The 25189-nt window shown below is 35.9% G+C and overlaps 1 protein-coding gene and 1 non-coding gene across 4 annotated transcripts in view; both read left to right on the top strand.

Moving 5' to 3' along the window:
- Window positions 1-22169, top strand: part of TOPBP1 (DNA topoisomerase II binding protein 1) — a 72775-nt gene extending 50606 nt beyond the window's left edge. For all 3 annotated transcript variants that reach the window (XM_045538946.1, XM_045538951.1, XM_045538950.1), the window contains 9 exons: window positions 328-520; window positions 2113-2333; window positions 3120-3286; window positions 3643-3754; window positions 6971-7134; window positions 7883-8020; window positions 9429-9518; window positions 9693-9854; window positions 21438-22169. In XM_045538946.1, the coding sequence (XP_045394902.1) occupies window positions 328-520; window positions 2113-2333; window positions 3120-3286; window positions 3643-3754; window positions 6971-7134; window positions 7883-8020; window positions 9429-9518; window positions 9693-9854; window positions 21438-21581 (1391 nt within the window). In that variant the 3' untranslated portion in view covers window positions 21582-22169. The remainder of the gene's footprint in view (window positions 1-327; window positions 521-2112; window positions 2334-3119; window positions 3287-3642; window positions 3755-6970; window positions 7135-7882; window positions 8021-9428; window positions 9519-9692; window positions 9855-21437) is intronic.
- LOC123630930 lies at window positions 3356-3458 on the top strand. The gene has a single exon (XR_006732860.1). It is a non-coding gene; the product is annotated as a small nucleolar RNA U13 (small nucleolar RNA).
- Window positions 22170-25189: the final 3020 nt, after the last annotated feature.

Genomic DNA, 25189 nt, shown 5'->3' with positions numbered 1-25189 from the left:
ATACACAAATGACTGTAATGCATCTCAGAGTGTAGAACGTGCCATGAGAGAGGGTCAGAAGCAGGCAGGGAGCTGTAAAAAGGGATAATCACTACAGATACAGTGTCTTTGGAGTGCTTCCTAAGTATTTCCTATACAGTCCTTATAGTAAGGGCCTCCTTTATGTTCTGCAGTATTCATAGCCATAGTGCATTTACTGTAGCCGATAGTAAGTATTCAGTAAATGTCAAATCAATAAATGTGTGTTCAGCCAGATCTAGACAAAATAGTTAATGTAAGATATGATAAAAAAGAGACTCTTACCTTGATTGATATGTTTGTTTCAAGCTCTGACACAGACCTTGGAGATGAGAGAGAACTTTCAAAAGCAGTTACAGGAGATCATGTCTGCAACGTCAATAGTGAAACCCCAAGGGCAGAGGACTTCCCTTTCAAGAAGTGGTTGTAACAGTGCTTCCTCAACCCCTGACAGCACGCGCTCTGCTCGCAGTGGACGAAGCAGAGTCTTAGAGGCACTGAGGTGTGTATCTGTCACTGATGGCAAAAAGACCAGATGACTTGCGAAAGGTAGCTCCTTCTTTAGGTACCTGCTGACTCGGTTCTATGAGTTAGGCCTAATTTAGCTTTTTTTTTTTTTTTTTTTTACATTAGCAGTAAGGCAAAAGTTTAGAATATCAAGACGAGTGAAAGACTGGGCTTTATTTAACCCAAGCAATAAATATCATATTCTAATATTATCTATTGGTTTGGCCCTCTGCTGACTAGATTTTCCTTTCTAGCTTTTCCACCTTCCCTCCCTTGCTCCAAGCAGTTCTAGAATTCTTACTCAGAGGCAAGCAGTAGACACAGAGGTCTGTCTCATACTAAATACCTGCTTCAGAGTAAGGTGTAATTAAAACGGTTTAATACCTTCCCTGAGAGAACTAATTTTAAGATCCAGTTTGCCTCATTTCAAATGGATTCAGTGGGCTATTCTCTCTGTTCTTTGGTATTAGTTTTAAACAGTAAGTACATATATATAATTTTAAATGGTTATTTCTTATTGGAATTTTGCATGCATTTTGTATTCTTTTTTTAAAAATTGACCTTCTAGGAAAGATGATTATAGTTTTTAGTGTGATATGACTTTTAAGTTTAGTAGCGTATCTTCATCTTTTTCCTGATAGAAGAAAAACCTGTAATTGTGTAATGAACATTATGGACTTATATCTTCAGTTGATTAATTGAACTATGCATTTATCTTATGCTATGAGTCACATGAGGCCAGTTCTTTATTTCAGTGCTGAATAAAGTTGCTTTTTGTTAATATACTTCAGATCATGTTTTATCATTATAGAGAACCTAAATCCTGTGTCAAGTCAGAAAAAATAAATATACTCTGAGAATAAAAGGCTATCTTCCTTGTTTTTGAGGCAAAGGAACCCTTTGGAGGTACTATCAGATTTTATAAATTAATTTAAGAATGAAATATATATATAATATATAGACACATACATATAAAGAAAATAGTAGGAATTCTATTTTTTCTCAAGAGGAATTGTTAAAATTACACCATAAAATGCACTTCACTGTAATTCAGTATATGGCTGGTCTACCTTAGACTCTGGAAAGTTTGGTTACCAAAAGTTCCTTCTTCATAGGCAGCCTTTACAATAAGCTTTCCATATAATTGTAGAGCTTATAATTTCAAGTGGTTAAAAAAATACAACTACTGTTAAGCAAAGTAATCATGGTTTTCTAAACATGACCATGTTTCCCTATCCTATATAAGTAAGAGAAATCTCATTTTTAAATATAGCAGTTATTTTAGAACTTTTAAAAATTTCTTGATAGGGTTAAACTTTTCCCCTTTGAAGTTTTAAATGTATAGACATTTGGTCAAAATATGTATTTAATATTCTAGCTAAAACAGCTAAGTGTCTGGGAGAAACATTTTTAAAAGAAAAAATTTCCTTAGGTTCATTTATTCTGTAAATATTTTCAGGTGCCTATTTTGTTCTAGATGGCGGGCATATAAAGGTGAACCACACCCTTTATGATATGTCTTACAGATTTTATGAGTTTAGATTTTATTATGGCTGTTTATTTAAAATTGTCACTTTTATTCCTTAGGCAGTCTCGTCAAACAGTACCTGATGTCAACACAGAGCCCTCCCAAAACGAACAGATCATTTGGGATGACCCTACGGCAAGGGAGGAGAGAGCAAGGCTTGCAAGCAACTTGCAGTGGCCTAGCTGTCCCACACAATACTCTGAGCTTCAGGTTGATGCTAAAAAATTGGAAGATTCTCCTTTCCAGGAGCCTTTATGTGATTCGGAAATTGCCAAACAGGGTAACAAAAAGAAATCTGTTAACTTGTTTGTATTGAGTATAATACATGATGACCTCTTAAAAATAAATAGATAAGCATGTTGTGGTACTCTGAATTGTACATGCAAATGAGAAACTTATTAAATATTTCTGATTTGGGATTAAACTTAACAGTTAGAAAAATAATTTATAAATTGAGGTACTTATCAGTAAATTGAAAAATACATTTTGATTCTTAAATTTGGAAATTTAGAAATAGGCATTTTTTCCAGATATGGTTTTCACCATCGTTCGTTCTTTCATTCTAGTCCTGTTTGTATTTCTGCAGTTAATTCTTGGTTTTTCTGCCTATCACCTTATTTTCATTTAAGTTTTCTGAATTCTGCCCAGCACATACCTACATTTGTTCTTTAGATTACATGAATTTCTTATTGAATTCTATTTTTTTCTTCCTTGAGCTTTATGTTGAGAACAGAATGCTTTGTATGTCTTATCTTTTATCTCTGATTCTAATTTTCTCCAAGTGTAGAATTGCTAGCATTTTACAAACTTGGGTTACACTTTACTGATTAAAGCTTGGTATTTAAGGAGAGAGTTGGGGAAAGCCCACAGATAACATATTTGCCCTTTTAAAGCTAATTCATTGCATTTATTTATAAGCTCTAGAAACAGGATACTTTTGTGGTTGTACTTTTTACATTCCAGAGTCTGTGTTCAACTTCATCTTGGCTAAGGCAGATGAGAGTATTTCCTAGACTTTATTCTTGGTGTATTTGGATAATATCACACTGCATTTTATTGTCCTCAGCTGTCTGTGACCCTGGAAACATAGGTGTGACTGAAGCCCCCGAACACCCAATCTCTGAAGAACTGGAAGTGCCAGTAAAAGACAGCCACCTTATCCCTACGCCTCAGGCCCCCAGCATTGCCTTCCCTCTCGCCAACCCACCTGTGGCTCCACACCCCAGAGAGAAGGTTTGTTGATCTTTGGTATGCTGATACGGCTTTTGGATGTTACTGTTATGCTGTATGAGAAATGTGTTGATCCTTTTGTATTTCATAAGCATGACGATTGGGTTTCACGCGCATCCGTGAGATGTGCCTCCCTTAATCCTTGTTAGGATGTCAGCATATTACCCGTCTGACATGGAATTAAAAAATTTGTTGATGTTCCTATTATGGGTTCATCAAATGTTGGAAATTATATTTCTTTGCATTATATTATTTGTATATTTGATAACTTAGAAGACTGAATAAAATGTCACTCTAAAAGAACTGTGTACCTGATAATTTTAATGTTAATTTTTTCTAATAAAGCTCTTTCATTCCAGATTATAACAACAGAGGAGACTCATGAAGAATTTAAAAAACAGTACATATTTCAGTTGTCATCTCTGAATCCTCAAGAACGTATCGATTATTATCATCTGATTGAAAAACTAGGTACTAATATTTTATTTAAATCAAAACTGTCCCATATATTTAACCTTATTTAGAAGTCAAATAGAGTCAATATTGATATTTCTAAGGTCTAGAAATTGAGAAAAAGAATATGGGTAACTTTTCTAAGGCTATACAATTGAGTCAGCATTGAAGCTTTGATTTTATAAGGCTCTGATCTAAATCTAAAGTCACTGGGTCATGGGATTTAAAGATTAAAATTGAAACCAACAGTTAATGTTTAAAAGTCTTCCATGCTGCTTTGAGCATTTGTTCATTGATGAAACTTTGGACAAAAATCAGTGAAATTATAAACTTAGAATATAGATGAAACCGCATTTTAATGAATTTGATAGTAATATCTAGGGAGGAGCTCCTTGGTACGTAACATTCTTCTTTTTCCACTAATTGTCCAGCTGTTCACCTGGCATCATTCTAGAAGAGTAACCTGGTGTGCTGTAGCAGCACTGTCCAATAGAGATAGAATGAGCCACATATCGTTTAAATTTTCTAGTGGCCACATTTTAAAAAGTAAAAAGAAACAAGTGAAATTAACTTTATTGTTTTCTTATTTTTTGAGACAGAGTCTTGCTCTGTTGCCCGGGCTAGAGTGCCGTGGCATCAGCCTAGCTCACAGCAACCTCAAACTTCTGTGTTCAAGCAATCTTCTTGCCTCAGCCTCCCAAGTAGTTGGGACTACAGGCATGTGCCACCACGCCGGGCTAATTTTTTCTATTTTTAGTAGAGGTGGGGTCTCGCTCTTGCTCAGGCTGGTCTCAAACTCCTGATCTCAAGCAATCCTCCCACCTCGGCCTCCCAGAGCAGTAGGATTACAGGTGTTAGCCAACTTGCCTGGCCTGAAATTAACTTTAAATATATATTTTACTTAACCTGTTATATGCAAAATTAAATATGTGATCAGCATAAAATATCAGTGAGATATGTTTTTTTGTAGTAAGTCTTTGAAATCTGGCATACATTTTACACTCATAGCACATCTCAGTTTGGACCAGCTGTGCTTCAGTTGTTGTTTGTTTTTTTTAAAGATGGGGGGGTCTCACTCTGTTGCCCAGGTGGAGTGCAGTGGTGCAATCGTATCTCAGTGCAGCATCAAACTCCTGGGCTCAAGCAATGCTCTTGCCTCAGCCTCTCAAGTAGCTGGGGCTACGAGTGCACACCACTGTGCCTGGCACACTTCAGGTGTCTGATAGCCACGTGTGTCTGATGGCTACTGTATTGGACAAAGCAGCTCTATAGAGTTAGGAAAATTATATTAAGAGAATTTAATCTGACAAGTTAACACAGAGAGAAAAAACATTAAGAAATAATGGTTGTTTTTAATAGTGGCCCCAAGTCATCAAGAAAACATCAAATGTTATTTAGTACTATTTTTTAAAGAATGTGAAGAACTATAACTTTTTTAAAAAAGATTTCTGTCAAATATAGTTGTATACTTAAAAAACTGTTTCTTTTTGGAAACTTTACTCATATGGCACACTTTGTTTCTCAGTTGCCTGACAAATTAGCTGGGGTTATAAGTCAGAATTGCTAAGTTTTGCTCACCAAAATCAAAGTCTTCAAGTGTCTAGCTCCTATAGATTTTTCCATCTCTGCAAACTTGGGGCAAGAGTACTAGTAATTAGCAGAGAATTATCTAGAAGAGGGCAGGGAGCAGAGGCAGATGAGTACAGATTGTGTTGGCACTGGGAGTCTGTGACTCTAGAGGTTTTCTGGTATTAGAATGCAAAGAGACGTTATAGCAGATATTGTGTCCAGCACTTTATTTTATAAATGATGCAACAGTGGCTGACTGATACATAAATAAATCAGTCTATTGTGTTGTCTGGGTCACAGAGTAAATTTGCTATGTGGAATTGGAAGTTGATATTAGTATGAAATTATACCTTGTTCTTTTGTCACTTTGTGATCTTGAGTAAGTTACTCTATTGCCTCATGTGCAAATGCAGATAATAACAGTAACTTTCATTGTGTTGTGAGGATTAAATGAGTTAGTAATCTGGAGCACTTATAATAGTTCCTGGGATATAGTAAATGCTCAAAAAATGTTGCTGCTATTAGAATCATCTGTAAATCATGAGTAGAGTTCAAATGTTTTGTTAACATCGTAGGAAGGCCGGGCGCGGTGGCTCATGCCTGTAATCCTAGCACTCTGGGAGGCCGAGGCGGGAGGATCGCTCGAGGTCAGGAGTTCAAGACCAGCCTGAGCAAGAGTGAGACCCCGTCTCTATTAAAAAATAGAAAGAAATTAACCAGACAACTAAAAATATATATAAAAAAATTAGCCGGGCATGGTGGCACATGCCTGTAGTCCCAGCTACTCGGGAGGCTGAGGCAGGAGGATCGCTTGAGCCCAAGAGTTTGAGGTTGCTGTGAGCAGGCTGACGCCACGGCACTCTAGCCTGGGCAACAGAGTGAGACTCTGTCTCAAAAAAAAAAGAAACATCTTAGGAAGTCCTTGATACAACTCTGCCTAACCAGTAGTCAGATTAGCCTCTAAACTATAAATCAATAGCCCTACTTTACATGTATATCCAAGTAGAGGTTCAGTTATTGCTGCTCCCCACCTGCTGCTTCATCTCTTATTTATCTGTATGTTTTCCTCCCAAGCTTCTGTGTTGGTCTGCTGACCATATTTCCACTCACAAAAAATTTTCTTCTGCACATGCCCCCATTTTACTTCCAGCTTCCTGGTTACTATCTTCAGTGCTTGAAAATCACTAAGGTATTAAGAGAGATTTAAGAGGCCAGGTGTGCTGGCTTACACCTATATTCCCAGCACTCTGAGAGGCTGAAGTGGGAGGATACTGAAGGCCAGGAGTTCAGGACCAGCCTGGGAAGCAAAGTGAGACCCCCATCTCTACAAAAAATAAAAACAATTAGCCAGGCACAGTGGTGCACCCCAGTAGTCCCAGCTACTCAGGAGGCTGAGGCAGGAGCATGAAGGAGTTTGAAGCTGCAGTGAGCTATGATCTCACCACTGCACTCTAGCCAGGGCAACAGAGCATGACCCTGTCTCAAAAAAAAAATAAAATTTTCATAATAAACATTATTTTATATGTGAAATAATTGTCAGTCAAGGTTTTTTGGTTTTTATAGCTTAGTACATTTTATTTGCAAATAATTTCTGTGCACCACTGAGCTTATATTTTTCCTAGAAAGAAGAGCCAATAACATACAAGCAATTTTTCTCTACTTAAGGTGGATTAGTGATAGAAAAGCAGAGTTTTGATCCCAACTGCACACACATTGTTGTGGGACATCCTCTTCGGAATGAGAAGTATTTAGCCTCCGTGGCAGCTGGGAAGTGGGTGCTTCATCGCTCCTATCTTGAAGCATGCAGGACTGCTGGCCGCTTCGTGCAGGTGTGTATTCACAATTGTGGAGATTTTTTTTTTAAGTAAATGTTTTAAGAGATTTCAACACATCCACTGACTGCTCATATAATTAAAGTAACCAAATGTGACCAGATTATACCAACTTTATAAGGTTTTCAATAACAAAGCAAAAAAATATTAGAAATCACAGAAACATTCAGTTTTATTCACTTTTAAAATTAATTTTAATGTTAGTGGTTTAATTGAAAGAACATTCTCTTAACATTAGAAAATTTCAAGATTATCTCATTATAAGCTTTTATCTTTACTATTAGCCCATTAAATATGAAACTAATTATTTGATATATTTTGGTTCCTGACTGACCATCACAGTAGTATCCACTATGTAGTTTTAGAAGTTTTCAGTCATAGTCCCTTAGGGATCATACCTCCTCTGAGACTGTGTCCTTCTGTGAGGTTAGTCTTAAAGCAAGTGAAACTCGATAATCTCATAAGAATTATCAGTTGCCAATATGTAATTATCATTGTTTCAAAATGTATGCAGTATTTTTATTTTTAATTAAAAACCAGATATACTTGACTCTTATATGAAACCAAATTTATATCTCCCCTTCACACTCACAAAATGATGCTTATCCTTTCTGTATTTATAACAGTTGAATGTATAGCTTTAACTATTATTAGACTATGAGTTCCTTGAGGAAAGAAACCTGTATGCAACACAGTGGCTCCCCATGTTGTAGAAACTCAAAAGTTTGGTGGACAAATTCTCTAGGAAGAAGACTATGAATGGGGAAATAGTTCCATACTTGACGTTTTGACTGGAATCAGTGTACAGCAACGAAGACTAGCACTTGCAGCAATGAGATGGAGGAAAAAAATCCAGCAAAGACAAGAATCAGGTGTTGTTGAGGTATTAACATACATAATTATATAGGTAATATAAATGGCATTCCATATTGTGACTACTACTCCAAGTTGTGTTTCTTTCTTTTTTTTTTTAAAGAGAATTTGCTCGACCAAGTAAGAATAAATAATTCTACTTGTCTTTTAATTTGGGTATCCTATATTGAGCTTAATGTTATTTCCTAATTCTTCTAATTGTGTTCAACATTAATATATCTATATATGATGTTGATGGCTCTTTTACAAATAATTTATATATGTGAAATGTGGCCCATACTGCATTTCTTCCAAAGAATCTTTTTAGCATCTCGTTTCAGGGGTTTTTAACCTGGGTTCTGAGACTCTCCCAAAGGAATTTGTAGATCAGATTTGGGAAGACTGTATATGTTGGATGGGAGAAAAATACATCTTTATTTTTATTAACCTCTAATTGTGGTTAATAAAGTTAGCATTTCCTTTAATTATAAGTCTAGGCAATCTAGGCAACAAATCACAACACCATCAACAGTACCTGTAACTTTGCATTAACAGAAATCAGGTGTTTTTTGTTTTGCGTTATAATTGCAGGTATCTTGAAATACTATTTGTGTTCATTAGTACTTTAAAATTATAGTAGTTATTAGACCCACCACTAGGTTTTGTGATTTAATGCATTAATATAAAACATATCTATTATTATATCATAGATTTGTTTTTAATATTTTGATAACTTTCAATAAAATGGTTTCCTATGTAATTTTATTTGGAACATTAAAAAAAATTACCTATATGGTATGGGTGTGAGAATTACATATCAATAAAGCTGTTATTTTTAAAAAATGCATTTAGAGAAGGGGTCCATAGGTTTGACCAGACTGCCAAAGGGGGTCCATGGCTCACAGAAAGGTTAAGAACCCCTGAGTTAAATAATCTTTCATGTTGTATTCCAGGTTCTCTGATATCTCCCAATCCTTGTTAGCTTTGATTCCCTTTCATTTTGAGTAATTCCACTGCCTTCTGTTAATTTTTATTTACTACTTAAATATTTTATTTTTCCAATTGGCAGACATTTTCAAAAGAAATATTGTAGGCTTCATCTAATCTAAGAAGTTGTGCTTTAAGCTGTACCCATGGTTAATTTTAAGAAAAAGAATACTAAAAAAGACTAAACATAAGTCAGGCTGCTTTGTTTTAATGTTACATAATCATTAAATGTTTTTTTTCATTCCTCAAGTATTTATTAATGGCCTACTATGTGCCAGATACCATGGCTGTGTGTTCAGAGTATTCTGACTAGAGACAATTACACTATGGCAAAAGTAAAGGTTATAAAATTCATTAGTTATAAAACTAAATCTACAGATAAAATCATGTATTATCTGTATTACTTTGTCATTTCCCAAATGATTTCAACACTGATTATTTTTTATTTGTAGGGGGCATTTAGCGGGTGGAAGGTTATTTTACATGTTGATGATGCTCGAGAAGCAGGGTTCAAACGCCTTCTTCAGTCAGGAGGAGCAAAGGTTTGTATTGAATTAATTTACTGAATTTTTTACATAATTAATTATCTAACCAAGTTTACTATGATTGTTCTTCATTTTCTCTATTTTTTGAGATGGTAATCCTCAAGGACATAGTTTTCAGTGGAACTACTTTGGAATACTGGTACATTGTGTTACCTCTTGTTTTTTCATTAGGTGCTACCTGGCCATTCTGTACCTTTATTTAAAGAGGCCACACATCTTTTTGCCGACTTTAATAAACTGAAACCAGATGACTCAGGAATTAATATAGCAGAAGCTGCTGCCCAGAATCTGTACTGCTTGAAAACAGAATACATTGCTGATTATCTCGTGCAGGTTTGTAAGATTCTATCCTTGACCTCCTCATTATTAGAGCTATGCTTGTATGCATTTATGTAACTACACATCGAACCTCAGCTTGTTTTTAGTAGAATGTTAGTCTCCTATTATTCTCCTCCATTCAGCCCCTTTCAGTTCATTCTGTTTTTTAAAAACAATAATGAACACATATGAATATTTAGTTTGGAAGTTAAATATGAGAAGGGTATAAAAAAATCTAGGTACCTCTGAAAGCTTTCAAAGTGCCCTTTATTTCCAGCCATTTTATCAACAACAACAACAAAAAAAAAAGATATACCCTTTAAAATGTTAGAATATAAAGAAAGCAGAAATTGATTCCAGGAGGCTAATGAGAAACATTTATCCGAAGGTCTTTCTTTAGTTTTATTTACCTTTTGCATTGATACATGGTAAATGCCTGTTAGACACTGTGGTAAATTTAAGCATGTGTTATGTGGAGGGCTTACTATACTCATATTCAGAATTGTGTGATTTCAGTGGGCAAGGAAAAATCTTCCTGACACCAGCGTGCCTGAAAGGCCATCAGGAGTCAGCAGAGCATGACATGTAATCATAAAAATGTCTTACTACGAAGGATTTCTAACGGATGGTATAGAAATAAGGGGAAGTTTTGGCTTCCCCTTGTGACTTTGCTTCTTTTGTTTGGGGGTTGTTCAGGATTTAATATAAAGAATGCCTAAAACATAAACGTGAAGGCTTTATCATAAAACAGTGGGCATACTGTTTAGGAATTAGTAACTCAGTAATAGCTCTCCTTGAGCACCTAAATAACTTATTAAAAAGCTCAATTTATAGAGAGGTGAGGTCTTAAAAATTTACCCAGTGGGAAAAAATGCAGGAGTTAGGGAAACAGAGAACCCTACCATATCCATCCCTTTCAGGAATTCCTGATCATTCTAGACAAGAACCAATATTTATTGATCACCTATAGTGTATTGTTTATATGTGAATTCTCATTTCATTTTTATATGAACTCTCAATGAACATTAATAGCTAAAGCAATGGAGTTTGCAAAATTGACATTGCAAAAAGAAACTTGAATCAATGATATATAAGACATATTTGAGAAACCAAAATATAATACAATGGAAAAGAATGAAGAGATGCAAAGACAAAAGAGGTAGAAGAACTTCTAAATGTTAGTTCTATATATAACAATATCTAATGTTTATTGAACATCCATTTACCAAGCGCTGAGTACATGAGTCTTTTTAATCTTCTGAGGACCCTTTGAAGTATTTTATTATTATTCCCATTGTTACATAAGAGGAAAATTGGGCTTAGAGAAATTAAACCGTTTGTCCAAAGTTACTTACCTAAGGTATAAACATTTTGATTCCAGATCCCATGCTTTTAACTATTCTTTTATACTGATTGTTTTCTTTCACTATTCTGAGGACCTAGCACATTGCCCAGCATATTTATTAAGTATTCAGTAAATACTTATTATTAAATGAAGAAAGACTAGCAATCCAACCTAACAGTACAGATGTTCAGAGAACAAATGAGAATCATTGAAACAAACAAAATAATGAGATATAAGATCAAAGAAATCTTTTCTGATCTAGCTTGTCAGCATTGACATATAGATTAAAAGGGCTCACTGACCTTCAGTCAAACTCAGTGAAGAGACCCCCCACACACACCTAAATATCCTAGCCATGCTTTTAGATTACAAGGATAAAGAAAGAAAAACTCATACAAAAATCCCACAAACATCTAAGCCAGAGGAAGAACATACCTCAAAAAACAAAAACACCCAAACCTGTCTTTTCTTCCCTGCAGCTCTAAGTACCTAAAGACTGGCAATAGCACCTATATGATTGAGGGGAAAGTTTGCCACCCATGAATTTTATATTTAGCCAGACTTTAATATGTAAAGAGAAATAAATACATAAGCAAGGACTCAAATATATATCTTCCTGAAAAAATTATTTGATAAATCCTAAGCCAACTGAACAGAGATCAATATCAAGAACTCTGGGTTAGGGAAGTTGGGGTACTAACAGTTGACATTTAGTTTCCCCTAATAGAAATTATCTGAAATGTGAAGCGAAATTTATGTTCTCAAAATAGTTTAGTTAGAAAAGTGAAAAACAACCTACATAACCAATAGTATAGCGGCACATCCATGTAAAGAAATATTATGTAACCATTAGAAATTGTGTTTATGAAGATTTTTTAAAGGCATGAGAAAAATACCTTAAACAACGTCAAAAAAACCCCTTGATTTTATAAACAGTATGATCTTAACTCTGTAAAGAAAAAAATGGCTTTTCTCGAGATGCAGCCACTGAGGGAGTAAGGTATAGAGAAGCCATCAGTCATGCTGGCAGGGTACCGGCAGAGCCTGCAGGCCAGTCGCTGAACTCTTTGAGGGAGGTGCAGCAAAGCCTCTGAGTTTTGAAGGTATATGAAGGTCATTGTGACAAATGTTTGTCTTAAAAGATAGCTATGGGCTGGGTGCGGTGGCTCACGCCTGCAGTCCTAGCACTCTGGGAGGCTGAGGTGGGAGGATCGCTTGAGGCCAGGAGTTTGAGACCAGCCTGAGCAAGAGTGAGACCCCATCTCTATTAAAAATAGAAAAATTAGCCTGGCCTAGGGGTACTCACCTGTAGTTCCCAGCTACTTGGGAGGCGGAGGCAAGAAGATAGCTTGAGGAGTTTGAGGTTGCAGTGAGCTATCATGAGGCCACTGCACTCTAGCCAGGGCGACAGAATGAAACCTTGTCTCAAAAAAACAAAAACAAAAGAAGATAGCTGTGAAAAAACTAGGACCACCACTGCATGTAATGAGCGTAGAGGTAGATGCAGATCAATGTCCTTTAGCTGTGGTTTTTAAAAATACTTCTTCACCTCAAGTTTTGGAAGAAGTAAAGACTTGTTCAAGAAAACAGATGAACAGAAGCAAATGATGAAAATGAATATTTTACTTGATGTTGGTAACATCACAATAAACTATGTAGAAAAAGAAAGAAAGAATGCTTAAAAACAAACCAAAAAAACTAACTACAAGGAAATATGCCACAATACCAATAGTGGTTGCCTCTGATAAGATTGTTATTTATCTACTTCCTCAAAATATTTTTATGCATATTATAAGTTCCCTATAAGGAACTTGTATTACTTTTAAATTTCAGTGTATTTTTCATTCTAAAAGTTGGGTTTTTTTTTGCAGCATTAAGAAAAGCTGAATAAATTTTACAGTGAACAGTATACGTACCTCCCAGATCTACCATTAACGTTCATTTATACAATTAACATTTTAGTATAAAGGTAACATTAATACAATGAAATTGGTAGATATTAACTGTATAGGTCCTTGAATTCTGATAAAAGCATACACCTATACAATCTAAACCTTATCCAGTAAAGACCCTGATTATCCCAGGAAGTTTCCGGTGTCCCTTCTCAATAAATCGTTACCCTAACTCCATTGTTAACCACTGTTCTGATTATTTCACCCACTGTACATTAGTTTTGCTTGTTCCGGAACTTTATACAAATGGTGTCATACAGTATGTACTAGTTTATTTAAGGGTTTCTCTCAATGTAATGTTTGGAGATTCATCTGGGTTGTAGTGTATATCAGTAGTTCATTCTGCTTTGCTGAGCAGTATTCCTGAGTATACCACAGTTTATTCATTTTCTTATTGATAGACCCCTGGGCTGTTTTCCATTTTAGTTATTATGAATAAGGCTGCTAAAAATATACAGGTGTTTTTATGGACATTTTCATTTCTTTTGGGTATATATCTAGGAGTACAATTGCTGTGTTATAGAATAAATGTATATTTAGGTTCTTACAAAACTGCTAGGCATTTTTCCAAAGGGATTATTACCACTTTACACTCCCACCAACAATATACAGGTTGAGCATCCTATATGCAAAAGTTTGTGGGGCCGGGCGCGGTGGCTCACGCCTGTAATCCTAGCTCTGGGAGGCCGAGGCGGGTGGATCGCTCAAGGTCAGGAGTTCGAGACCAGCCTGAGCAAGAGCGAGACCCCGTCTCTACTAAAAATAGAAAGAAATTATCTGGCCAACTAAAAATATATATACAAAAAAAATTAGCCGGGCATGGTGGCTCATGCCTGTAGTCCCAGCTACTCGGGAGGCTGAGGCAGTAGGATCGCTTAAGCCCAGGAGTCTGAGGTTGCTGTGAGCTAGGCTGATGCCACGGCACTCACTCTAGCCCGGGCAACAAAGTGAGACTCTGTCTCAAAAAAAAAAAAAAAAAAAAAAAGTTTGAAATGCTCCAGAATCCAAAACTTTCTGAGCACCAGCATGATGCTCAAAGGCAATGCTCATTGGAGCATCTCAGATTTCAGATTTCTGGATTTGGGATGCTCATTGAGTAAATATAATGGAAATATCTCCAAATCTGAAAAAACCTGAGGTCTCAATCACTGCTGGTTCCACGCATTTCAGGTAAGGGACACTCAACCTGTATCAGAGTTGCATTTGTTCCATATCCTTCTCAACATTTTGTGTTGATAGTCCTTTGATTTTTAGCCATTTGGTAGGTTTATAGTGGGATCACATTGTGATTTTTAATTTGTATTTTGCTGATGACTAATAATATTCAGCACTTTTTCTTTCATGGTGGTTTTTTTGTATCCCACCTAGAGAAACCTTTGTTTTCCCTAAGGTACCAAGATAATCTCTAATATAGTTTTCCAAAAGTATTATAGTGATTTATGCTGTGAGGTAGTGGTTAGGGTTTTTCCACGTAGATATCTACCTGTTCCAGCACTATTTGTTGAACAGACTTTACTTTTCCCCAAAGGCTTTATCACCCTTATAAAAAATATTATCAAATGATCATATTTTTGTGGGTCTATTTCTGGACTCCATGTTCTGTTCCATTATCTACTTGTCGATTTTTGGATAATACCTTTCCTCCTTTTTTTCTTTTGTTGTTGTTGCTGCTGCTGCTCTGGCCAAGAGAACGAACCTACTCTGTCTTGAATACGGTAGCTGTATAGTAACTTTTGAAGTTAGTGTTAAGACTACAGTTTTAGTTTTCTTTTTCAGGTTTATTTGGGTATTTTATGTCCTTTGTATTTCCATATATGTTAGAATCAGCTTATTCGTTTCTACAAAAAAAAAAAAAAGCCTAGATTTGACTAAGATTGGGATTAGATTGACTCTACAGATCAATATAGGGACAGTAAGCAACACTGAGCAGTCCATTCCATGAACATAGAATATCTCTATGTAGGTCTTCTTTAATTTCTTTCAGCGATGTTTTATAGTTTTCAGTATGGAGACTTTAACTTCTGTTAAGTTTATTCCTATTTTATGATGTTATTATAAATGGAGATTCCCAAGTTTTCATTTTTCTACAAGTTGGTGCCAATCTATAAAAATATATTTTTGGTATATTAGTCTTATTATAACCTGTGACCTTGGTAAAATTCACTTAGTACAATTAGTACCATAGGTGTTCCTACATAAGTAGTCATTTTATCTGCAAAGAGAGTTCTATATTTTTTCCCCCTTCCTTGTGCCTGTTATTTCTTGTTCTTATCGTATATGGCTAGGACCTCAAGTATGCTGCTGAGTAGAAGTGGTGAGATAGGGGAAAACACAAGGAACCCAGTCTTCAGTGGAGTGGAAAGTGTTCACTTTTTCACCATTAAATATGTCAGCTATGGGTTTTTCATAAATTTCTTTTCCAGATTGAGGAAGCTCCCTTTCATTCCTAGTTGGATGAGATTTCTTTTCTATCATTAATTGGAGTTGATGTTTATCGAATGTTTTTTCCATTTCTGTTTAAGTTATATGGTTTTTCTTCTTTATTCTAGTATATTGCTTTAATTTTCAAATGTTAAGTTTAACATTGAACTCATGGCATCAGTTCTACTTGCTCATGCCATATCCATCTTTTTATATATTGCTAGATACGATTAAGAATTTTTAAAATCTCTTTTGGGGGGATATTGATATAAAATTTTCATTTTTTGTAATGTTTTTGTCATATTTTGGTATTGAGTTTTACACATCATAAAACCAGTTGGGAAGTACTTGGTTTTTTAGTAGACTTTCAGATGGTTATTTCTTCCTCGAGTGTTTGAAGGTCTGGAGTTTTCTTTATACGGTGTTTTTTTTAACAACACGTTTTCTTTGCTAGATATAGAGCTATTCATTTGATAGAACCAAAAAAAAAAAACAAAGAAAAGAAAAAAACAGACACAGAAAGCCTGATCAACATTACCCCATATTGAACTATTTGATATGTACAGAACACAACACCCAATAATTGCAGAATATAAATTCTTTCACATATACATGATATATTCATCAAAATAGACTAAGCTGGGCCATAAATCAAGTCTAACTTTGAAATATTAGTAATTAAAATCATACCAAGTATGTTCTGATTACAGTGGAGTTCAAAGAAATCAGAAAGTAAAAACACACAGAAAATCCTCTTATATTTGGGAATTAATAGATCCCTAAATAAGCCACTTAAATGAACACAAACTGCCAATATCAGGAATAAATGTAGGGTTTATCACTATAGTAAAAGGGTAATAAAGGGTAACAAGAGAATATTATGAAGAACTTTATACCAACAAATTTGACAACTAAGATGAAATAGATATATTATTTGAAAAATACAAGTTATCACATCTGACATTAAAATGGGGGCATTAAAGTCTCCAGCTATGATTGTGGATTATTTTTCTCTTTAGTTTTGTCAGCTTTTAAACTCTATGTATTTCAAATCTGTTAGTAGTTGTTTATCCAGTTATGATGAGTGTCATTTTCATGTATTGTTCTTTTAATTGTTATGACATGTATCTTGTTCTTCCTTTCTTGGCTTTTGGTATTAATTCAATATTTTTAGAATTCCATTTATCCATTAGCCTTTTAAAGCAAAAATCTCTTTACTTTTTTGGGGGAGGGGGTGTGTTTGTATACAGAATACAATATATGTCCTTAACTTTTCACAGTCTTTCCAGAGTTAATATTGTATTACATTGCATTAAATGTAGAATTTTTGCATCTGAGTAGGTTCATTTGCTTCCCCTATGCTTTATACCAGGAGTCAGTAAACGATAGCCCACAGGCCTGCTGCCTGTTTTGTAAATAAAGTTTCATTGGAACACAGCCATACTCATTCATCTATGTATTCCCTATGGCTGCTTTTGCACTACAATGGTAGAGTATTCCACAAAGCCTACAATATTTACTATCTGGGCCTTTATAAAAAAAGTTTGCTGACCTCTGCTTTATGCTACAGTTGTCATTTATGTATGTGTGTACACATACCCCCATACATGTTATAGTCCCACAATACAGTATTTTAAATAGGTTTTGCTTTAAACAGTCCTTTAAAGAGTCCTATGTATTTTGCGATTAAAAGGAAAAAATAGTCTTTTAGAATTGCTCTGACATATACCATTTGAGTGTTATTTCTTCCGGAAGATCCAAATTTCCATTTGTTGTCATTTTCCTTCAATTCTAGTTATATATGAAAATGTCTGTTTCACCTTCCTTCTTGAAGGATTTTTTTTGCAGGTTATATAGAATTTTGGGTTGATAGGTTTTTTTTTTTCCTTCTGTTAAAGATTTTACTCTCTTGCCGTCCCCTCCATTGTTCTGTTGAGAAGTCAGTGACAATTTGAGTTGCTCTGGTGTATGCCTTGTGGCAGTTTTTCCTGGCTGCTCTCAGCATTTTCTCTTTGTCTTTGGTTGTCAACCATTTGATATTTCCAGGTGTGGTTTTCTTTATATTAATGCTGTTTGGTGTCTGCAGAGCTTCTTGAATCTGCAAACATGCCTTTCACCAGGTTTGGGAAATTTTGGCCATTATTCCTTCAAATATTTTTTCTGCTCTGTTCTTTCCTTTCTGTCTGGCAATTCAGGGACTCATTTTAGACCTTTTGATATTGTCCCACAGGTCCCTAAGGCTATGTTCACCTTTTTGCAATCTTTTTTTTTGTGTTCTTTTGAATATTGATTCCTATTTATTTATCTGCCTCCAACTTCACTGATATTTTCCCTGTTATCTTCATTCTGCTTTGAAGCCTATCCAGTGAGATTATGGGGTTTAGATATTTCCTATATCTAGAATTGCACTTTGGTTCTTTTTTCTGTTTTTGGCTGAGATTCTTCTTTTTACTCATTTCAAGCATATTTTCCTTTACATCACTGTACATAGTTATAAAAGCTGCTTTTAAATCATTGTCTATTATTTCCAACATCTGGGTCATGAGTAGGGTGGTCTCTGTTGATTTTTTTAACTTTTTGAGATTATTATAGTTTTATATGCAGTTGTAAGAAATAGAGATCCTGTGTACACTTTACCCAGTTTCCCCCAATGTTAATGCATCTTGTAGAACTATAGTATAATATCACAACCAGGATACTGTCATTGATACAGTCCACCAAGCTTATTCAGAGTTCCCCAATTTTACTTGTGCTATGCATGTATGTGTACACACACATTTAGTTCTATTCAGTTTTATCATGCATAGGTTTGTATATCTACCACCACAATCATGATATCAAATAGGCTGTCACTGCAAAGATCCCTCATGACGCCTTTTTTTTTTTTTTTTTTTTGAGATTGGGAGTCATACTATGTTGCCTAGGCTGAAGTGCAGTGGCTATTCACAGGAACAGTCATAGCACACTACAGCCTCAAACCCCTGGGCTCAAGTGATCCTCCCACCTCAGCCTCCTGAAAGTAGCTGGGATTGCAGGCATGTTCCAACCACACCTGGCTCCATGTTGCCCTTTCTTCACCATAGCCATCTTCCTTCTGTCGCCCCCCTCTCCCAGCTGTCACATCACCCCTGGCAGCCACTGATCTACTGTCCATTTCTGTAGTTGTGTCATTCTAGAAATGTTACATAGAAGCACTCAATACATTGTGTAACCTTTTGGGATTGGCTTTTTTTCATTCAGCAAAATTTCTTTGAAATTCATCCTGGTCGCTGCTTGTGTCAATAGTTTTGTTGCTTTTTATTGCCGAGTTGTATTCCATGTTAGAGTTGTACCACAATTTGTTTAGCCATTAATCTGTTGAAGGACATCTGCATTGTTTGCAGTTTTGAGCTATTATGAACAAAGCTGCTATGAATATTTGTGTACAGGTTTTTATGTGAATATAAGTTTTCATTTCACTGGGAACAAATGCTGAAAAGTGTGTTTCAGAGTGGCCATATCATTTTCCCACTAGCAATGTATGAGTGATCTAGTTTTTCTGTATCATCAAAATTTAGTGTTTTCAGTACTTTTTATTTTAGATATTTTAGTAGATATTCCTTGATATCTCATTGTGCTTTTACTTTTCACTTCCCTAATGGCTAATGAAATTGGACATCTTTTGTTGTGTTTATTTGCAGTGTTTAATCATCTTCATTGAAATGTCTGTTCATGTGTTTTGCCCATTTTCTAATTGAACTGATTTTTACTGTCAAGCCTTGAGGGTTTTAGATAATAGTCCATTGTTGCGTAGGTACTTTGCAAATATCTTCTCCCAGTCTGTAGTTTGTCTCTTTATCTTTTTAACTTTATTCTCTTAACAGGGTCTTTTGCAGAGAAAAGGTTTTCCTTTTTTTTTTTTTTGAAATGAGGTCTCATTATGTTGCCCAGACTGGTCTCGAACTCCTATACTCAAGCAGTCCTCCTACCTCAGCCTTCCAAAGTGCTGGGATTACAGGTGTAAGCCACTGTGCTGGGCCAGCCTTTACATCTGTGATCCATTTTGAGCTAATTGTTACATTAAACGTGAGGTTTAGGTCAAAGGTTTTTTTTTTTTTTATTTGTTTCTTGGGTTTTTTCTCTAAAAAATGTCCAGCTGCTCCAGCATCATTTGTTCAAAGAAATTTTCTCCATTGAGTTCCTTTTGTACCTTTATCAAAATTCAGTTGGGCTGATTTGTGTGGGTCTGTTTATGGGTTGTCCTATTCAGTTGCATTGATCCACACATCTTTTCCTCTGCAGTACTACCCTGGCTTGATTACTTAAGCTATATAAAAGCAAGCCCTAATATCAGGTAATGAGTCCTTCCACTTTATTCCTCTTTTTCAAGATTGTATTAGCTATATTAGAGGCCTTTGCCCTTTTTTATTGCTTTTAATATAAATTTAAAAGTATATATGAATATGTAAATTTAAAAATAAGCTTGTTTATGTCTACAAAAAACTGAGATTTTTTCATAGAAATTGCATTAAACTTACAGATCAATTTAAATTGATAACTTTACCATGTTGTCTTCCAATCCATGAACCATGGCATACCTCTCTATTAATTTAGGTCTTTTGATTTTTCATGAGCATTTTGTAGTTTTCAGTATATAGATCCTATATATGTTTTGTCAAGTTTTACCTAAGTATTTCATTTTATTTGAAGTGGTTCTGTTTTTTTGAGAATGGGTCATGTTCTGCTTCATATGTGCAGTAATTTTGGATGTATTCTGGACATAACTCGTAGAAACTCTAGATTCTGTTTCATTTGTTTAGCAGGCAGTGTACTTGACTGGCCTTCTGCAGTGAGTGGCAGCTCAAATCTCATTTTCTTTAGCCTTAGCGTTAGTCCTTTCAGGGGTCAAGTAAAGATTAGGGCAGAGTTCAAGACACTAGATTTGGGGCTTCCCCATCCCACAACCTTTCTGAGATTTCCTATCTCATTTTCCAGTGGCTTTAGTTGCCATCCTCTCTGGTTCTTCCCGTCTTTGCGACTGCAGATTTTCTTTCTCTGTTAGTTTGAGCCAACCCGAATGACACAGACTGGGACCTCTTCTCAGACCAGAAGCCATAAACACCCATGCCATTCTCTTCTGAATGTCAACTCCCCTCTAATGTTTGCTTGATTTGTTTATTCTCCAGGGTCTTACAGTAGTTGCTTTTAATATATTTGGTCAGAATTTATAGTTACCTCTGGAAGAACTGAATCAGAAGGCACTTACTTGGTATTTTGTGGTGATTCATTTTCAGGTTATCCAGTGTGCCATGTTGCCAGAAAATTAAGTTGTATTATACTTATAAAGCGGGAAAGATCCTTTTCTTCCATGTTGGAAAATGGTTTTGAGGGAGAAAAATGCAAGTGTTTTGGAGTCAGGTAGAGAAGGGTATGAATTTTGGCTTTGTTACCTGCTAGTTATGTGACATTGGTGGTTTCATTGACCTGTCTGTAAAATGAGGGTTAAAAGCATCCATATCACGTTTATTGTAAAACGTAAAAAAGATTTTTAAAAATTACACTAAGCATAGTATCTCACACTGATAGTTATTAACCACATTTTCCCATTCCATAGTTTGTTTAATCCATATTTTACAAATGAAATCATTAAGATCTGAACTGGCCCCACTCTGAGCTGTACACTAATTTTTCTGATAAAAGGGGAGACTTTGTCCCACAGGGTTCATTCACTAAATGTGAATGCTAATTAGCATACCTTGAAAGACAGAAGTTTTCTTTGCAAGAACCTATGAATGAATGTGCACTTCAAGTTTGTCAAAAAGCACAGTAAAGGAATCTATTACCAGATCATTTAAGACTTTGAAATGTGAAAAAAAAAAATGTTTATTTTTCCTTTTATAGGAATCCCCTCCTCACATAGAAAAATACTGTCTACCAGAAGCTGTTGCATTTCTTCAGAACAATAAGGAACCTGAGGCCGGATTATCACAAAAGAGGAAAGCTCCTACAGAGAAAAATAAGATCAAACGACCTAGAGTACACTGATTGATTGTAGCTACTCTTTAGTTACTAAACATTAAATTTTTTTAAAAAGCCTGAATGTTACTGTGATGGATTTGTGTAGTAGTTTAAAGATGAGTACCTGATGAATTTTGCTGCAGAGTGTAATGATGCCCCACTTGAGTTTTGAACACCTGAAATTTTAATCACTGAAACATTAATAAAAGGTTACTGAAATAACAGCACAGTACAGCTAGCTTGTTGTTAAACTCCATTAAGTGTATAAGGGGATTTTTTTTTTGTCTTTTTTTGTTGTTGTAAATATCTGAGGCTGTAGCTTGGAATTTTTAGCAAGGTGGTGGATTTTGCTTTAAAATGTCAGCCTTAATTCATGACAAGAGTTATCAATTAGGATTTATTTATGTTTTCCCTGATTTTTATTTTCTCACCATGTTACCTCTTTTTAACAGGAGCCTGAGCACAAGGTTTAATGAGGAAGCTGGGGCTTTAAACTTCAACATGTGTGTATATATGTATATGTATGTTTGTACAAATCTCCATGATGTTTGCCAGGTTTGGGTGCCAAAACTTGGAAAATACGACAATAAAGAATAAAAGTTGCGACTGAAATTAATATTAAAATGTGTTCAGATAAGTTTATTATTATTTAGAATATTTAGAATTATAGAGGCTAGGTAAAAAAAATACTTTTATTGGGCAAAAAAAGCATTTCAGTTGTATTAGCCTTTATTATGCTAACCCTAAACACCAGATACTATGTATATTACCATAATCCTCTAACTATAAAAGCAGCTCATCTCATTTTGAGGGACAAGTCAGAATCTGTTAGGACTGTAATTTTGATGCAAACTTTAATTCCTAATGATTCTTTGAAAGGCAAACTCAAAAAAAACAGTGAAAAAGAGAGAGTCCTCACCTTGGACACAAAACCTTTTAAATTTTTATCAGATGTTCTTCAAAATGGAGTAGAGGGTGTCCCTGCCCCTCAAGAGAACTGGCACTTGGAAGTTTTCAATTTTGAGATGGTTCACAGTTTACGACAATGCAAATTGTACACGGAGAAATCGGTAGCATTATCATGTAAACACTGCCCTCTCACCCTTCCCCCAAACGAAAACCACCTGGTTTTATCAGCTGTTTTATGTTAGCTGAATCATTCCATAGATATGTAATGTTTCCTTAAATTTTACCACTTAAAATTCTTTGAGAATTGATAAATTTTATGATCCTATTTCTTCCTATCCCAGATAAAATTACCTTATCTACCATTTTCTTTTCTGCCAAAATTCTGAGCTATTTTCCAGTTCAGGTCTTAGATGCATGCTGTACAATTCCAAGGCTCCAGATCCCAATCTCCTTCCCAACTCTCCAGCATCTATCTGCCCACACCCTACATAAACCACTTAAACTCTGGCTTTGGCTCATAGTCTGTAAATGTCCTAATGCCAGCAAGAATATCATCTTGCACAAACAATTCCAAGCATAGGTCATTCTCTCCTTTAAAGTGTGTGTGGGGGGAGGGGGGGCTTCCTTTGATTATTCTGATTTTGAGTTTCTCCTCAGAACTGCTACACTATTTTAATCTGTGATACTTAAATTAGCACCACATATCCCTCCACGAATTTTCTTGTGCATTAGTCTGATTTCACCAACCTTCATTGACTCAGTAGGGCTCCGGAGCCTATAGGAGCCTATAAGGTGTGTGGGATTCAGCAGCAAATGCCTAGAGAACACTTGAGCTCTCAGAGCTTAAAGAGACAGGAATCCTTAAAGTAGACACAGTACTCAATTATACTTAAGATTTAGTATTTATATTGTAATGGACCTAGTTGTGTCTCCCCAAATTAATAGGTTAAAACTTAAACCCCAACGTGACCATTTGTAGAGAGAGCCTTTAAGGAGGTAATTAAGGTTACATGAGGTCATAAGAATGGGGCCCTAATAGGAAGAGACACCAGGAGTATGCATGCCCAGAGGAAAGTCCTGTAAGGAACAGTGAGAAGATGGCTGTCTGTCTGTCTACACACCAGGAAGAAAAGCCTCACCAGATACCAACCCTGCTGGCTCCTTGATTTTGGATTTCCAACCTCCAGAACTGTGATAAAATAAATTTCTGTTCTTTAAGCCACCCAACCTTGGTGTTCTGTTACGGTAGCCCAAGCAGACCAATAATAATACTACAGTGCAAAGGTTTTTAGCCTGGGGCCCAGGATGACCATGAGTGGACATGGGCACAATTTTGTACACGAGCATTTTTAGGGTAGAGCTCATAATTCTAGTTTAGATCTGTGACATCCCACCCAAAAGTCACAAACCCCACTGCTCTAATCTAAACCTGTTATTTCACAGATAGACCTCTCACCAAGAGGTGCTTTGATACATAGGTTGCTTTATATCAGGGGTTGGCAAACTTTTTCTATAAAAGGACAGATAACAAACATTTTAAGCTTTGTGACATTTTCCCACCAACCTTTTAAAAATGTAAAAACCATTCTTAGCTTGAGGTTGTACAAAAATAGGTACTAGGCCATTAGTTGACTGACCCCTGCTCCATTATCCCTAAAACTATTTTTAAATCTAGATCTGCCAATAAGCAAGGCACCCAGTTCTTTGTTTTTCTACCACCCTATGAGTAGTACTGGCCATTAGGCAGAGCTGCTTAATGCTTAACGTTTGGGAATCTGCAATGAAAATTATCAGCTGTTTTAAATTTGTGAGGTATTTATGGGAAAGGGGGAACCATGGTACAGATATTTAATGTAAGCTCTTTTCAAGCCGTAAAAGAATGTTAAAGAAAATTTAAAAAGCAATAGAAACTGATAAACAAGCCACGTGTGGTGGCTCAAACGTGTAGTCCCAGCTCCTGGAGAGGCTGAGGCGGGAGGACCGCCTGAGCTTGGAGTTCGGTTTGAGGCTGCAGTTAGCTACAATAGAGGCCGCTGCACTCCAGACTGGGCAACAGAGCCAGACCTCACCTCTCAACTGCTCATCTCTTAACAACAAGAAACCCTGATAAACGAGAGTTGAGCAATTATCCTGCCATATCAACATGAACTACATGCATTTCAGTATAACATAGTTGTGGAAAAAGCTCTCTATACAGAATAATTCCAGGTAATGAACGATAGAAGCACACCATTTACAGCTCCTAATGAGATCATAGATCTAGGCAGTGATCATCAGTAACTGCAAAAACCATTACATAAAAGGCAAATGGGGAATTTTATAATGATAGATCAAGCTGACAACATGTAAACTCATTGATCCCTCAAGACAACCAACATGTGGCTCTGAGGTGAGGCGACAGGCAGCAGAGAACACCATCTATGAAGTATTCTTGTCCCTGCTCCTGTTAATTAGATTCATATTTGATCAAGCCTCCAGATCTATGTAGAATCAGTCAACGCTGAGTCAGAATACAAAACCACACTTGAAACTTTAAAGAATTGTGAATTAGTAAAAGCTACTAAAAGGGATAAGAGTATAAAAGTAGCAACTGTAGAAAGCAACTACTGCCCTGACGCAGGAGAGGGAGGAGGGGAGGAACTTGGACACTTAGAAGAGGACACCACCCTCTCCCCAGACAGTCTCACTTGGTGAAGAAACTTGCTGGAGGCCGACGGCCGCAGCTG

This window comes from Lemur catta, chromosome 1 (assembly GCF_020740605.2).
Source record: "Lemur catta isolate mLemCat1 chromosome 1, mLemCat1.pri, whole genome shotgun sequence".
In the NCBI taxonomy this organism is placed as follows: Eukaryota; Metazoa; Chordata; class Mammalia; order Primates; family Lemuridae; genus Lemur; species Lemur catta.
Note: the sequence above shows the minus strand (reverse complement) of the source record. Positions and strands in the feature narration are given on the sequence as shown.